The sequence below is a fragment of the Astyanax mexicanus genome, chromosome 12, assembly GCF_023375975.1.
Source record: "Astyanax mexicanus isolate ESR-SI-001 chromosome 12, AstMex3_surface, whole genome shotgun sequence".
Classification (NCBI taxonomy): Eukaryota; Metazoa; Chordata; class Actinopteri; order Characiformes; family Acestrorhamphidae; genus Astyanax; species Astyanax mexicanus.
The window spans coordinates 49,136,613-49,154,119 of NC_064419.1; the positions used below are offsets into that span (position 1 = coordinate 49,136,613).

Consider the following 17,507-nt stretch of genomic DNA (forward strand, 5'->3'; position numbering starts at 1 on the left):
TTAAAGGAAGTGTTAACCAACTTTTCAATGATATTTAGATGTTTTGAGATGCACTAGTGTATGTATATATATATAGTATAGATTGTGTTTCTGCACCAGTGTAGTAGAAATTCATGCACAGAGCCTATATATCATTTTATTATTGGACGTTTTCCACTGTTACACTACAAAAATAAGCAAGAAATAAACAAGAAATAGTGAATACTGTGCTCTATCTCTGTTGTCTCCATGATTGCAGTGTAAATTACAGTGGAAATAAAATGACTGTATTCAATAACTCTCATTTTTCTGAGAAGCAGCCGAATAAAAGGCAGATTTTCTCGTTTTTTAAAGGCGTGTGAGTCACAGACAGACAGCGGCCTGCAGAGATACGCTGTGGTATTTGTGTGGAATTGTGAAACAGCTGAGAAATGAAGCGTACCGGGGTCCAAATTGAGGAAGTTGCAGCGACCCGCAGGTAGTAAAAGGCCCTCAGCAGGAGATCTCGAACCATTTCTCAGACACAAAGGCCACGGGGATTAGCTGCCTTTCAGTCGGCGACGGTCTGGAAGAAACACAGACACAGATATATAACCTCTCCAGCCTCCATTCTTCCAGAGCCTAATACAGGAAAAGTGCTTATTATCTCTGAGCTGAAGATCTGAAACTCTGTGGGCTGATTTCCTGTAAAAACATGGATTAAAGCCAGTCTTCAATTAGAGGAATATAGATTTTGGGCATTAGACTGTTTTGTACTGAAGGAATGAATGAAGGAAATTACGTAATAAGATGATTTTAATGTAAAAAAGGGAGAAAAAATCCTGAAAACTAAAATTTTTGTGGTATTTCAGGTGATAAATATTTTTTTTTGGTGATTTTCATTATTTTAAAATGTTCTGCACAGAAGATTAATACTAAAATCATTCAAACTATGAAGAAAAAAACTAATGGAATTATTTATCAAACAAAAATGTGTTAAACAAACCAGAATATCTTTTATATTTTACATTCTTCAAAGATAATCAGTTTTGAACATCTCTGCTGGATTTTCTCAGTCAGCTTTATAAAGTAGAGTCACGTGGAATTCAGGCTTTCAGTTAACAGCTGTGCTGAACTCATCAAGAGTTAATTACTTGAATTTCTTGTCTCCTAATGTGTTCGAGAGCAAAGTCAATCCGAAAAGAAGAATTTCAAAAACTTTGGAAGTATCTTCTAGTGCAGTCCCTGCAAAGTCCATCAAAAATGTTACAATGATGAAACTGGCACTCATCAGGAGCGCTCCAGCAAAGTTAGATGCATGTCGAGCAAGAGTCACACTAAGGTGTGCTTAATGCTAAAATGCTATTGAGAAACTGATTTGTGTATATGGCATCAAAGTAATGCATGTGAATGAATTATTTTGACAGTAGGTACAGATCCCTCCCTCAGAAGAAGTCTGCTGGCTAATCCTGCTGAGATTCTCAACCAGTAGATCGAAATGGAAAGTGAATCTTAAACCGCCCAGGAAGGTAAGAGCAACAGTTACAGCAGCATCTGTGGGTAAATTTGCTGAATTTAAACAGTTTTAATACTTTATTCTTTGTCTCCTTTTACTTTAATATTGTAATCACTCTAACATGCAGCTCTGGAAAAAAATGAAGAGAGCATTTCAGTTTCTGAATCAGTTTCTCTGATTTTGCTATTTATAGGTTTATGTTTGAGTTAAATGAACATTGTTGTTTTATTCTATAAACTACAGACGACATTTCTCCCAAATTACAAATAAAAATATTCTCATTTAGAGCATTTATTTACAGAAAATGAGAAATGACTGAAATAACAAAAAAGATGCAGAGCTTTCAGACCTCAAATAATGCAAAGAAAACAAGTTCATATTCATAAAGTTTTAAGAGTTCAGAAATAATCAATATTTGGTGGAGTAACCCTGGTTGGTTTTTAATCACAATTTTTAATCATGCATGTTGGCATCGTGTTCTCCTCCACCAGTCTTACACACTGCTTTTGGATAACTTTATGCTGCTTTACTCCTGGTGTAAAAATTCAAGCAGTTCAGTTTGGTGGTTTGATGGCTTGTGATCATCCATCTTCCTCTTGATTATATTCCAGAGGTTTTAATAAGTGTTCTTTTTCTCAATGAGTGTTTTTACTTTTTTTATCTTTAAATTATTTATAGACTCCAGTAGAATAAAAGTAAAGCTCTGATTGGAGGTTATGATATTAGATGAGATCAGAGTTCAGCCTCAGTGCTGATGGTTAAACACAGTGAGTGATGAGGGTTTAGTCTGACAGCAGCAGGATTTCCCTTCATTTATTCAGAACAGAAAGACGGAGAGAAAGAAGAGAAAAAGACACGAAACAACCTCATAACCTCCCGCTCTCAAATATTAGCAAAGAATTATGGGATAGTTCGGGGAGTGATGCTGCATCTGAGCAGACTCCATTAGAGAACCGGGATCTGGCACAGTGTCAAACCGTCTCAAACCGGAACAATCGGGTCTGAGGGGATCAGAACCGAGAGCCAATAAAGAAACTTTCTGATATCGCTTTTCCACCGGCGTGGAACCGACACTGTTCTGGTTTGTAAAGATAATTTAGAACCTTTCGCCGCGTATCCACCAACAAAAGTAGGTTCCGGAACCAGGAACGCTTGTTCGTAGTAGGAACCAAAGAATTCCATGATCACTTCTGTTCACCACCACTGTGCAGCACCCTCTGTTGGTGACGTATGGTGTGACGTTTTTGTCACTTATTAAAAATGATGAGTTTGTTTGATTTTACCAAATTGAAAACCTCTGGAATATAATCAAACTGAACTGCTTGAATTTTTGCACCAGGAGTAAAGGCATAAAGTTATCCAAAAGCAGTGTGTAAGACTGGTGGAGGAGGAGAACATGATGCCAAGATGCATGAAAAAAAACTGTGATTAAAAACCAACCAGGGTTATTCCACCAAATATTGATTTCTGAACTCTTAAAATCTCTTTATGAATATGAACTTGTTTTCTTTGCATTATTTGAGGTCTGAAAGCTCTGCATCATTTTGTTATTTCAGTAATTTCTCATTTTTGGCAATAAATAAATGATCTAAATGATTTTCAATCAATATTTTTATTTGTAATTTGGGAGAAATGTTGTCTGTAGTTTATAGAATAAAACAACAATGTTCATTTTACTCAAACATAAACCTATAAATAGCAAAACTGAGATCGGACCTGTCCGCACTGTTTCTGACGGGTCGGTACTGAGAGCGGTACGGACGGGATAACCTGTCAGAACTGCCAACAGAAATGACAATTTCAGCACATTTACCCCAAACACTGTCAGATCCAACACCTCCAAAAGCAGCAGCCTGACCTCACCTGTGTTCTCTGGTAGCGGATAACAGTGTAATATATAATACATCTTCAAAACTGTATCTGTATTAAAGAAAATGCTCACTTTTCATGGTTTTTATTCTCTGTGTTTTGCAATAAAATATGAGTAGTTTTCTTATACCACATTTAAATTGGAAGGAGGAGGAGCTTAATGCATGTTCCTCCTCCCAAAACTTAGTTGGAATATAATCAAGAGGAAGATGGATGATCACAAACCATCAAACCACCAAACTGAACTGCTTGAATTTTTGCACCAGGAGTAAAGCAGCATAAAGTTATCCAAAAGCAGTGTGTAAGACTGGTGGAGGAGAACATGATGCCAAGATGCATGAAAAAAAACTGTGATTAAAAACCAACCAGGGTTATTCCACCAAATATTGATTATTTCTGAACTCTTAAAACTCTTTATGAATATGAACTTGTTTTCTTTTGTTTTTTTCAATCAATCAACCTTTATTTTCACTCAGTAATACATTGAGGGTAACCCTAATTTACTATGCAGCTAATTTATTTACAGCTTAAAGGGACTGAAAAACAGATGAAAAAATAGGTATTTCATCAAGTAAGCTAAAATAAGGAGCTTCATAACAAAACAGTACAAAAAGCATTAGAAAAAGAAGCGAACACTACAAGAGATAAATAGTTAGAATAAGAAAATAAAAATAAAGAAAAAGAGCACTAAAAATTGGCTAAAATAACACCAAGATTGAAAAGAAAGTGATGGAAATAAGGTAAGGTGAAAAAGAAGATAGGACAAAATAAATTAAATAAAAATTAAATAAAAAGATAAAAGTAAAACATTGAATGAAATTAATAAAATACAATAAACAGGCGAAAAGGAAAAACAGAAAATAGAATAAATAATAAGATAAATAAAAATACACAGTGCATAATATAAATTAAAGTAAAAAAAAACTAAACTAAAAGAGTTACTATACATTTCTAAACACCTTTAGAGAATGATTCATGAGAATTTTGACCATTTCTCATATATTTTTTTATTGTCTGTAAATAAATGCTCTAAATGAGAATATTTTTATTTGTAATTTGGGAGAAATGTTGTCTGTAGTTTATAGAATAAAACAACAATGTTCATTTTACTCAAACATAAACCTATAAATAGTAAAATCAGAGAAACTGATCATTTTTAATTCAGTTTCAGCGTTCAGTAATATCCGTATTGTAGTTATGCACACAGAATTAAATGTTTTTTGAGGTGGTTTTGGAAGAATACATCTAGTTTTTCTAGCTCTAATTTATCTGCTGTTCTTGTTTTTGTGCATGCATCACTGTTCCTCTGAGAGCCGCAGAATAAAAGCGGAGTTGAGCTGTGATGGATTTCTTTTTCACACTGTAGTCGGTGTTTACCACAGCAAAAGAAATATCACATCCTCATTCTGACTCTGCGCTCTCAATTTGCCAGGGCAGCCGGAGAAATCTGTTTTGTCACAGCGATTCACGGGGTGAACGCCAACGTGAACACCGCTCTGAAGTGAATATATTTCATCTTAAGAATTATGGGATGCACGCGGCGCTGAGAAAACGGCTTCTGTTTGGGCGGAAAGTGTAGAGTTTTGATAATAACAGAAAATTTAATTGTATAAAATCAATTTATCACTTTTAAATCAGTACAATACAGAAAAAAAAAACATACTGGCCGTAACATTAAACACTTTATGCATCTTGGCATCATGTTCTCCTCCACCAGTCTTACACACTGCTTTTGGGTGACCTTATGTTCTTATGTCACTCCTGGAAAAAAAAATCTCTGGAATATAATCAAGAGGAAGATGGATGATCAAAAGCTGATCATCAAACCACCAAACTGAACAGCTTGAATTTTTGCACCAGGAGTAAAGCAGCATAAAGTTATCCAAAAGCAGTGTGTAAGACTGGTGGAGGAGGAGAACATGATGCCAAGATGCATGAAAACTAAAACTGTCATTAAAAACCAACCAGGATTATTCAAAACTCTTAAAACTTTATGAATATAAACTCTGAATCTTTTGTATTTTTAATCAATCAAAACCTTTATTTTTACTCAGTGATACATTGAGGGTAACCCTTATTTACGATGCAGCCAAGCTTTTACAGCTTAAAGGGACTGAAAAAAAAATTATATATAAAATAAGGAACTTCATAACAAAATAGTAGGTACAGATTCCTCCCTCAGAAGAAGTCTGCTGACTCTAATCCTGCTGTGTACTACTGTCTCAGCTGATCTAGTGACTGTAGTGAATGCAGTCCTGTGTTTCTCCTCACCTGTTCCCGTTGTACGTGGTCTTGTAAATGGGCGTGTGCTGGATCATCTCGTCGGTGTAGACGGGCACGGCGGTGCGCACACACTCGTGCGAGCACTGTAAACTGTCGTTGTAGGCAGTGAAGATGTCCACCTTGCTGGGCACTCGTGCCGGCGTGAAATCGGTCAGGTTCTGGCAGCTCTCCTCCTGCTGGTTGATCTTCCTCTGGTGGCTAGTGTGGCGGCCATTCCCCGACTGTGCACAGCTACAAAAACACGCACCAAAATCACAAAGCCAACATAAAATCATACCTCGATCCCCTGCGTCTGTCTCACACTCAACACCGAGACGGGAATCAGACACACAGACCTGCAGACAGACTCCTACAACTAACTTACTAACAAATATTTAACTTTAAATCAGAAAAAGACGAGACAGCATGAAAAATATCATATTTTATCTGGTTAGCATAATTTAAATGATTAAAATTATTAATATACATCCACTATCTTCATATCAGCTACCTTATAAAAGTGCAGATATAAAATATACAACTTTAAATCAGAAAAAAGACAATACAGCATGAAAAATATCCAGTTTTATCTGGTTAACATAATTTAAATTATTAAAATGATTCAGAAATATCCACTATCTTCATTCCAGCCCTGCTACACACTCCACGCCAATAAGGGCTAGAAATTAAAGTCATGATTTGGTAGAAAAGCAGTATTTATAAAATAAAATGAGTCTCTGAGAAGTAAAGATGAGAAAAGATGAGAGAATGATTGTCTCAAAAAAATGGGAAATATTATATCTGTTTTACACAAGTTAGAATAGTAGAATAGGTCTATTTTCTGTACAAAACGTGTGCAAAGTTCTTTATACAAAATGTTAGCATTAGCATTAGCTCGATAATGCTTCTAACTGCGTTAGAAGCACAAAACTCATTATTTGAAAGTACTTGCCATGCACAGTTGTTACAGATCCCTCCCTCAGACGAAGTCTGACTAAATTGGTGTTTCTTCAACTTATCTAGTGGGTGGGGCTCTAGTGGGGGTTGACGGGTGGTTCTATGCAAATGATTCCCGACACCAAACTCTTTCAGCTGATTCACAGAAAACAGATGGATGGATTTGAATAGGGAAGTCAATAAATTTAATATAGATAATAATATTAAATAATGTATATCCTTAGTTAAAAAAATTGTAATGATAAATAAAATAAATACAAATTCAAATAAATACATTTAATATATAGGAAAATCTAAATAATATGGCCATTTTTTTTTACATAAAAAGTAATTTCTTTATTTTATATTTGTAAAATATAAAATAAAGAAAATAGTAATAGTAAAAGTAAATGATAAAATAAAAAGATGAAAAAAGATAAAACAAATAATAAATAATATAATTAATATAAATAATGAAATAATAAAGATCATAAGAATAAAAAATAAATAAATAATAAAAAAAGTAACAAAATATATATTTTTAGTAATAAGAGAAAGAGAAATTTAAAAATGCAGCAATGATAACGACCCTGTACTGTTACACACCTTGCAGGTTTCCCATAAAACAATAAAAAATAAGACCTGAAACCTAAAGCACTTCAGTTTTTGGTATCAAAGCAAAAGAAACAATTATAAAAGTGGTAAATGCTTTACTGTTCCTGTTTTATCAACTGTTTTAGAATGTGTTGCACGGCTGAAATGCAGGAATGGATGTATTTTAACAGTTTTAACAGTTTTAACATTTTCCCGACTGTCCCATTCGATTGTATATATCATTATATAACATTAGTATGTACAGTATAAAGGGATAGATAGACAGAGAGACAGACAGAGGCTAAGAGAGAGAGAGAGAGAGACAGACTGAAGAACAGAGACAGGGAGAGACGTAAGGTTTGTTCTAGAAAAGAATCTTTCCTACCAGTTTTTAAGGACTAGTGTTGTTATCAAGGCTGCGATGACCATGATGAGGGAAACAGTGATAGTGATGATCTGATGCACTGCCAGACCTGCAGAAACACAAACCACAAAAACAAAAATTCACTTACAATCAGACGTATTACAGAGAAATACCTATTTTTTACCGCAGAATACAGTAGTTGTTGTACAGGCCCTTACAATGTTAATTGGCTTTTTATTCAGTTTATAGTTCATAAATGAACAGTAAATTACAGTATTGTTCGCACTATAAGGCACACTGGATCATAAGGCGCAGTAAGCAACAATAGTAAGTAACAGGGGTGTCGACCATCTTCCCCTTTTAATTCAGCTAAAATAAAAAAGCTAAGCTAAGTTAAGTAAACAAAACTATAATTGTTAAAAAAAACAGTTTATTTTAAAGTCAAACAAGTGCTGGATGTTAATCTACACAGACTTCTCTCCTAAAAACTTTTATTTACAATAAGCTCAGATTTCCAGATTTTGTCCCACGTATCTTGTTTTAACAAGGTAAACGCACAGACTACAGTCTGATGTACATGCCTCTGAATGGCGAAAGATCTAGTGATTCGCACGGTGGCTAGCGGCTAATGCTAATGCTGCTCTTGCAGTGCTATCCGGGGTTAGCAGCAGCTACAGTATAGTATACAGTATACTCAACTCTGAACAGCAAAAGAGCTAGCACTAAGTGTGGTTAGCAGCTAATGCTAATCTCAGTGCTGGAGAACTTTACTGAAACTCCTGTATAACTCTGTACTTCAGTGGAGTGTCTTTACTGCTCCTTAATGCCTGACTGATAGAATTCATACATAAGGAGCACCGGATTATAAGGAGCTCTGACGATTTTTGGGAAAGTAAAATCATTTTAGGTGCACATGTGAAAAACACAGCTAATGTAAATTTGCCAACATGGTTGTCTAGTGGTTAGCCCATTAGCCTCAAAATGCCCATCTCTACAACGCTAGTGGTAGTGAATAAACCTAGCTAACCTAATAAACCTTTCCTGTTCAGCAGAAAAATAGCCAAATTGTAGCACACTGTTTGCATGCTATTGTGTTCTATACCTGCCAACCTAGGGTGTGGAAATGTGATTGAGGTTCAGGCAAAATCCCACAGAGATTACTGCAACGTAGTGCACAGTTCAAGTAAGAAAATACTGGCTGCATGAATATGAATATTTACATGAATATCTCCCTTCATTTCACAAGACAGGAATTAGATTGGTGTCCAATGACTTTTGCCCAGTGGAAGTCCAGTAAAAGCTTTGGTCTATCCGGACTTTGATCATCTCTTCAGATTGGACCAAATTTAGCTCTTTTAGCCCAGACTGTGGTTTGTTGAACCTTCCAAACCTGCTGTTTTGCTTCAGACCAACCTAAAAAAAAGTCTGAAGATCTGAACCAAATCAGATAAAAACCCCGGTGAGAAAGCATCCTTACACTCACAACACCACCGTCCTTCATCCTGAGCTCTGAGCACTTTGTGTTTATAAACTCTGAGGTAATCCTGCAGCACTACGTTAACCTCCACACTCTTCCTCTCTCGCTCGGATCAGAATAAGACGGACCCCGGGGTCCTGAAGATCGCACAGGTCCGATTTAAGAATGCAGAACCACCCACGCTATCCGGGCCCTCGGCGTCCTGCAGGGGCCGATAAGCGCGGGGTGGGCCGCGGCCGCCGCGGAGATACCACCAACAGCTCTGTGAATAATGAAGCAGAGATGAAGTCCTGATCCGGCCTCTTCATTAACACAGGGGCTTCTTCTTCCTCTTCTTCTTCTTCTGGATGTGCTGCTTTAAAGAAATAACATCCTCAGTGACCCGACAGCACCTGGCACACACTCGTTCACTTGGCACGGGGTCGTAGTGAGGATGGGACGAGGCCAGGCCCAGTTTACTGGCTGTGTTTTATCAATTACGCTTCTTCTACTACAGTATTTACACTCTCCGCTTGTTAGCAGTTTATGGAGTTTCTAATAGCTTGGCAGAGATGATAGACACATTAAAATTGATAACACTTAAAACTAACGCATTCATAATGGATATTATATATTATATACAGTGGCTTGCAAATGTATTCATTCTACATTTTGTTTCATTACAACCACATACTTAATGTGTATTTTATAGAGATTTTAAGTGCTAAACCAACACATAACAGGACATCATTGTGAAGCGGAACAACAATGATTAAAAAAAATGGTTAATAATCTGAAAAAGTGTGACGTGCCAAAGTATTAATCCCCCTCTACTCTGAAACCCCTGAATGAAATCCAGTGCAATCAATTAATTGCCTCCAGGGGGAAGCAAAGCTGGGTTTTTGCTGGCGGAGTGGATTGAAAGATGGTTGGAGATAAATGAGATAATTACTGAACAATCCTGGAAAAAGAAAAGCTGTTGGAGGCTGTAAAAGACTCTAGACCTTCCAGCAAGACGATGACCCTAAACATACAGCCAGAGCTACAGTGGAATTTTGATTTAGATCAGAGAATCTTAATGTGTTAGAATGATCCAGATCAAAGACCTGCAGCTGTAACTGTAAAGTAAAAGTTGGCTCTGGAGACTTTTACATGTGATTGTAAGGCGGTGACATAATGCGAAAAGGTTCCCTGTAGCATAAAATTATCTAATAATGAGCATAAGAAGCTTGCATAATAACTAGGGCTGTAAATATATACTAATTAATCACACTAATGAGTGAAACTTTAAATATGAAATAAAAGAATCAATGTAAGATTACACACAGTGGAACTTTAAATATATGTTTAAATACATATACATTTATATTTAACATTTTAAATATTTTTTATTTAAATTACATCACAATGCATTACCACCCACAGTGGACAGCACAGTGAGAGGTAATCCTGGTAATACCGACTAGAATTGTCCAAACTAACAAGCAACTTTGGCAGAAACATGGCCTTGCCAAGAGAACACTGTCCATTGGCTGACTACACTTACACTTAGACTAAAATAGCACCACACAGCTTATACTTACAGGTTCGCAGTTTTCGCGCCAAATTGGGCTTGTTTGAAAATCCAGTCATCCTCTCCCAGAATGACCTTCTGGACCAGAACCAATCTGGGTTCAAAAAAGGACATTCTACCGAGACGGCTCTGTTGTCTGTGACTGAAGCGTTGAAAACTGCCAGAGCTGCAGGACAGTCCTCAGTGCTCATTCTGCTGGAACTCTCGGCCGCCTTCGACACGGTCAACCACGACTTCCTCCTAACTATACTTTCAAACATGGGGATCGCAGACAATGTGCTGTCATGGTTCAGATCGTACCTCACTGGGCGCTCGTTCAAGGTGTCGTGGCAAGGACAGCTGTCCTCAGCCCGCTCCTTATCCACTGGGGTTCCCCAGGGTTCGGTACTGGGACCCCTTCTCTTCTCCATATACACCACCTCTCTTGGTCAGGTTATCCGCTCACACGGATTTTCCTACCATTGCTTTGCTGATGACACCCAGCTATACCTGTCATTCTCACCTGAAGATAACTCAATCTCTGCACGGATATCGCAGTGTCTCTCTGACATATCCTCATGGATGAAGGAGCATCACCTTCAATTAAATCTCTCAAAGACTGAACTTCTGGTTATACCAGCAAAACCATCTTTTCAACACAACTTCTCTATAAGTATCGACTCTCTCTCTCTCTCACCGACAAAGGTTGCTAGGAACCTGGGTGTTATGGTTGATGACCAACTCTCCTTCACGCACCATGTGGCCTCAGTTGCTCGGTCCTGCCGCTTTGCGCTCTATAACATCAGAAAAATTAGACCGTTCTTGACGCAACAGGCCACCCAACTCCTGGTGCAAGCGGTCGTCATCTCACGCCTCGACTACTGCAATGCCCTGCTAACTGGCCTCCCGGCCTGTGTAGTAAAACCACTACAGATGATCCAGAATGCAGCAGCACGTCTGGTCTTCAACCAGCCAAAACGGGCACATGTCACCCCGCTGCTCATTGAGCTCCACTGGCTACCAGTTGATGCTCGCATCAAATTCAAAACTCTTACAATCGCCTACAAGGTGATGACAGAACAGGCTCCTTCCTACCTGCACTCGCTCCTGAAGGCTTACGCTACCTCCCGGCCGCTGCGCTCCTCCAATGAACGTCGCCTCGCTTTACCAAACAAACACTCACACAAAGCAATCCAGACTGTTCTCATACAGAGTTCCCCAATGGTGGAACAAACTACCGTCCACTACCAGATCAGGAGAATCTCTCACTATCTTTAATAAACTCCTGAAGACAGAGCTCTTCAAAGAGCACTTACTCTCCTAACACCTCTAACTAACTACCTTCTACTACCAGATCAGGAGAATCTCTCACTATCTTTAATAAACTCCTGAAGACAGAGCTCTTCAAAGAGCTCTTACTCTCCTAACACCTCTAACTAACTACCTTCTACTACCAGATCAGGAGAATCTCTCACTATCTTTAATAAACTCCTGAAGACAGAGCTCTTCAAAGAGCTCTTACTCTCCTAACACCTCTAACTAACTACCTTCCACTACCAGATCAGGAGAATCTCTCACTATCTTTAATAAACTCCTGAAGACAGAGCTCTTCAAAGAGCACTTACTCTCCTAACACCTCTAACTAACTACCTTCTACTACCAGATCAGGAGAATCTCTCACTATCTTTAATAAACTCCTGAAGACAGAGCTCTTCAAAGAGCTCTTACTCTCCTAACACCTCTAACACACTAACTACTTCTAACCCCATTTCCTTCTTCCTCTCCTTCACTCCTCTATCCTATTATTCCCCTTTGACCTCCTTTTATCCCTATCCAAAGATGTTTTTCCTTTAAACTTATTTTACATTGTACTTGACTATTGTAAGTCGCTTTGGACAAAAGCGTCTGCCAAATGTAATGTAATGTAATGTAATGTAATGTAAAAAATTCAGGGGTGGCGGAGTCGTTTTTTTGGGCTAGTTTTAAAAATTACAGCTGCCGCCAAAACAAAAATGCTAATGCTAAATGCTAAATGTTATTGATTGGGAAATAAAACTGTTATAAAATAACTAATACAACACTAATGTTACAATATCATTAATGTAACCAACAGCAGATAAATCCCTTATGAACAAAATACTAAGTCGTACACTCATAGCTGTTTTGTCATTTGCATAAAACATGTGACACAAATATATTTTAGGCTAGATTAAGCTTCTAATGGGCGGGTTTTAGATTGACTTCAGGCCGGAAATTTTTGTTGGACCTGGCAACCCTGAGGTAACACTTCATAACTGGTTTATAGACTGGTGTCCATGTATTTTCGGTATTTCAGTATCTGTTATAAATCTGAGTGTGAATATAAAGCGTGATGTTCTGAAAGGCCGTGTTTGATTGATTGTAATTCAGGTGAGGTTCTGGCTGATGCAGAACTGAGTCGAGGGGTGATCGGGCTCAGCTTGTAGCTCTGTGACTCAAACCGGGCCGGGCGGGGGGGCAGAGTCAGGGCCTGAACTCTGTGTTTACGATATGATAGAGGTTATCACCCCCACCCAGAGAAAAACAACCCAGATTTACCACCCAGCCCTGCCTCAAACAAACACTGTACCAGAATACAGGACACAGGATACAGGATACAAGATACAGGATACAGGAGCATCACTTTACTTTACTTTACTCAGTTCCAGGATTTCTGCAGATTGCAGGATCCAGATGAGCTACAGCTTCCCTGTCTTACACACTGAGCAATGCACCTCATCATGCTCATTGCTATCTTCCTCCTGTCTGGTTTAAACAGCAGCAGAGCTTCTGAATATATCTACACTGATGGGCGTGGTGTTCTGGAAATGAGGTGTGTTCAGGTACATTTCTGGAGTTTTGCTTGTTTATCTTGGTAACAGAAAACACAGAAGCTCCACTGACTGAATACAACCTAGACAGACGCCAACAATCAGACGTTCATCGCTATCTCAGCAGTGCAGTGCACAAACCCAACTTTTACATCAACAATAAACAGAATAGTAAATAAAATAACATTAATAACAGTACGTCCAAATTTATCAGAAAACACTGCGTCCACTGAGTGAACGCGCTGCGTCCAAAATATAGACGCAGTGCGTCCAAATTACGTCCATATTCCGTCTAAATTGAAGTTGGACGCCGACTTCCAAATTTGTACGTCGACGTCCACTTTTTGGGGGCTGGAGCTTGTTCCTCGGGGGTTCGAGCTGGTTCCTCGGGAGCTGGAACTGCCTCCTCGGAAAATCGCATGGCGGCGGCCGTCTTAGCGGAACCCTTCCTCTTGGCTGGCATCTTGGAAAGTGTGGAAAAGCGATGGATGCCAGAAAAATATTTTTATGGACGTCGACGTCCACCTGTACGTGCCGTCCAAATATCCACTAAAATACGTCCATATTAGTCGCCGTCTATTCCGAAAATTTTGGGAGGTACCAAAACCACTTTTGCGTCTGAAGTGGACGGCAACGTCTAAACTACGTCCACTTGGACGGTGCCGTCCAAATATCCACTAAACTACGTCCAGATTGCGTCTAAATATCCACTAAACTGCGTCCACTGAAATACGTACTTTAGTGGATATTTAGACGCAATCGCAGTGGGACAGGGCCTTTAGATTTCATTGGACATGACAAAAGTCATAGGATACTAGTACTGGGATACTGGAACTCATGGGATACTCATCTGCTATGTCCTTGTTAGTAGTTTTGGCAGAACTCAGCTAAAGAAAATTTGCTAACACTTTATAATAAGGGTACATGACATGACATTAATTCAGGCATTCATTAAGGATGAAGTCATGAGGAATTATACAGGAACAGATATATGAGTTATGTATTAATACCTGTAAAAAGGTTAAATTAGTCACCATTAACTAATGTCTGTGTGAATGAATGAAGATGAATGGAATGAAGGCTTTATTCAGTGCATGAATTGAATATATCAGGAATTAATGTGTTAATTAAGCCCGTCCTCATTTAATTCTGTAAAAAAGAACAGTCATTTTCAGTCATGTTTGTTTTGGTTATTTATTACAAACACATTGGTAAAAAATAACATAAGAAAAGTCATTTGATGTAATAGATCAATATACATGTGTTCTATCACCCCTTTCTGGAAAAAAACTATGTATCACATAGGGGTGGGCGATACGGCTCTAAAATAATATCATGATATTTCAGGGTATTTTTGTGATAACGATATACTTGGCGATATAGGAAAACATAAAATAATTCATTAATTTCAGGAATATAGTATAATAGTATAACAGAATAATCATAATGTGGTAAAATAAATAATATAGCATAAAATAATATAATGCAGCAAATAATATTGCAGAATATTTAGTGCATGCATATAAACTGCAAACTAAAACAATTATACAATAAATACACCTAAAGCTTCACAGTAAATAATAGACTACTTTTAAGACAGAACAGCCCTATTATCACAATATGGATTTTTAATATCACGATATTTCTGTATCACGATATATTGTATACGATATAATATTGCCCACCCCTAGTATCACATAACAATAAAACATTAAAACAGTATTACATTCTGCCAAGCAATGATATTGAAATGAACACCATATTTTTGTGCGGCGTTCACCTGTAAGTATGTGTACTGTAGTAATAGATATAGATAGCTAGCATTCTGGAAAAGAAGACAGCTTAAAACATGTACGTTTATGTTCTTATAAGTATATTTTCTTATATTAATGATTAAAAATGTTAATATTCTTAAATATATATGACTGGGTGGTGCTAAACCCACCCCCCCCCCCCACATGTGATACGAAGACAGAGGTTTTACAGAATTAAATGAGGATGGGCTTAATTAACACATTAATTCCTGGTATATCAATTTATGCACTGAATAAAGCCTTCATTCCATTCATCTTCATTCATTCACACAGACATTAGTTAATGGTGACTAATTTAACCTTTTTACAGTTATTAATACATAACTCATATATCTGTTCTTGTGAATATATCAATTCCTCATGACTTCATCCTTAATGAATGTGTCACGTCCTGGCCCTGTTTCCTGTCTGTGCTTGTGCCTGTGAGTTCCACACGTGACCTGTGCCCCTGTGTTCTGTCTCAGTACTTTTCCACCTGTGTCTAATTTGTAGCTCCGCCCCCTTAGCCCCAGGTGTTTCCACTTCCTGTGTGTGTTATATAGCCCTCCTGTGTCAGTGTTTTCTGTCGGTCTTTTTGTCAGGTTGCTGCAGGCAGGGAGATGTGGAGGCGGACGTGAATGCAGGTAAGAAAATATTTAATAAATAAATAACAAATAAACAAAGACACAAGGAACAAGTAAACAGGTAACAAAGAAATAAACCAAAACAAACAAGAGGTTAACGATAACATAAAACAGGGAGGCTAAACAAAGAAACAAACTGAAACCGAGTAACTGAAACAAGACTAAAGTAACTAAACTGAACAAAGATAACAAAGGAAACAAACAAGATACTAACAAGGGAAATAAACTAAGAAATAAACAAGAAATAAACAAAGGGAAAACAAGGAGCAAGGAGCTATGGCGATAAACGAGGATGAACACAGAACGACTAAACAACAGGGGTTAGTGCAAAGACCGACAGAAAACACTGACACAGGAGGGCTATTTAACACACACGGGAAGTGGAAACACCTGGGACTAGGGGGCGGAGCTACAAATTAGACACAGGTGGAAAAGTACTGAGGCTGTGACCGAAATGGCTCCCTACTCCCTCATTAGTGTTGCGCTATGTAGGGAAATACTAATAAGTTCACTAATTAGTGGTAAAACGGGAGTGAATTCAGACACTAACTCATCATTATCATGCGCCAGCACCGGTCGCATAAACACACACAGGTGAGATAAACACACACAGGAGAGAGAGGGTTGAGCCGTGTTTAAAACTCCATAAACACACTGAACTGAGCTCTGAATTAAAGTTAGTGAAGCTCTGAGCTGATCATTAAGTTATTTATCTGTTTGTTATATTTACGCTGTTTAGAAGATGATCCTCACATTACTGAACTACATGAAAAAAACCTTTAAAATAGCAGCGTACACCGGCTCGCACTGTTGCCAGATTGGTTGGTTTCATGCCAGATGTCGAGTTGTAGCTGAAATTGTCTGGAGGAAACGCTGTGATTTGACAGGTGAACAAAACTACCAAGTGTAAAGAGTTTTACTCGGCGGTGTTATAGTTAGATATCTAACCCTGCAGAGATAGAGCTTTTAGTCCTGCTGATGGAAAGGGTACTCATCAGTGTTATAGTTAGATATCTAACCCTGCAGAGATAGAGCTTTTAGTCCTGCTGATGGAAAGGGTACTCATCAGTGTTGTAGTTAGATATCTAACCATGCAGAGATAGAGCTTTTAGTGCTGCTGATGGAAAGGGTACTCATCAGTGTTATAGTTAGATATCTAACCCTGCAGAGATAGAGCTTTTAGTCCTGCTGATGAAAAGGGTACTCATCAGTGTTATAGTTAGATATCTAACCCTGCAGAGATAGAGCTTTTAGTCCTGCTGATGGAAAGGGTACTCATCAGTGTTATAGTTAGATATCTAACCCTGCAGAGATAGAGCTTTTAGTCCTGCTGATGAAAAGGGTACTCATCAGTGTTATAGTTAGATATCTAACCCTGCAGAGACAGAGCTTTTAGTCCTGCTGATGGAAAGGGTACTCATCAGTGTTATAGTTAGATATCTAACCCTGCAGAGACAGAGCTTTTAGTCCTGCTGATGGAAAGGGTACTCATCAGTGTTATAGTTAGATATCTAACCCTGCAGAGACAGAGCTTTTAGTCCTGCTGATGGAAATTTGTGTTTATGTTCGTTATTATATGTGAGTAAGTTATTTTTTTCTTTCATTGCTTGCGAGGTTGTTTTTATGTACTGTTTTTACGTTTCTGTTTCGTGTGTCCAATGATACAAGACACAAAACACATAATACAAATATGCAGATAAACTCATTTAAATAT

At 38.0% G+C, this 17,507-nt stretch overlaps 2 protein-coding genes across 2 annotated transcripts in view; one reads left to right on the forward strand and one right to left on the reverse strand.

Moving 5' to 3' along the window:
• Positions 1 to 17,507, forward strand: part of LOC125806063 (uncharacterized) — a 452,361-nt gene that overhangs the window by 261,246 nt on the left and 173,608 nt on the right. The window lies entirely within an intron of this gene.
• Positions 1 to 17,507, reverse strand: part of ajap1 (adherens junctions associated protein 1) — a 125,844-nt gene that overhangs the window by 3,295 nt on the left and 105,042 nt on the right. Inside the window, exons 3-5 of the mRNA XM_022670982.2 lie at positions 7,521 to 7,608; positions 5,615 to 5,857; positions 422 to 544 (exon numbers count right to left, since the gene is read on the reverse strand). Coding sequence (XP_022526703.2) covers positions 472 to 544; positions 5,615 to 5,857; positions 7,521 to 7,608 — 404 coding nt within the window. The 3' untranslated portion in view covers positions 422 to 471. The remainder of the gene's footprint in view (positions 1 to 421; positions 545 to 5,614; positions 5,858 to 7,520; positions 7,609 to 17,507) is intronic.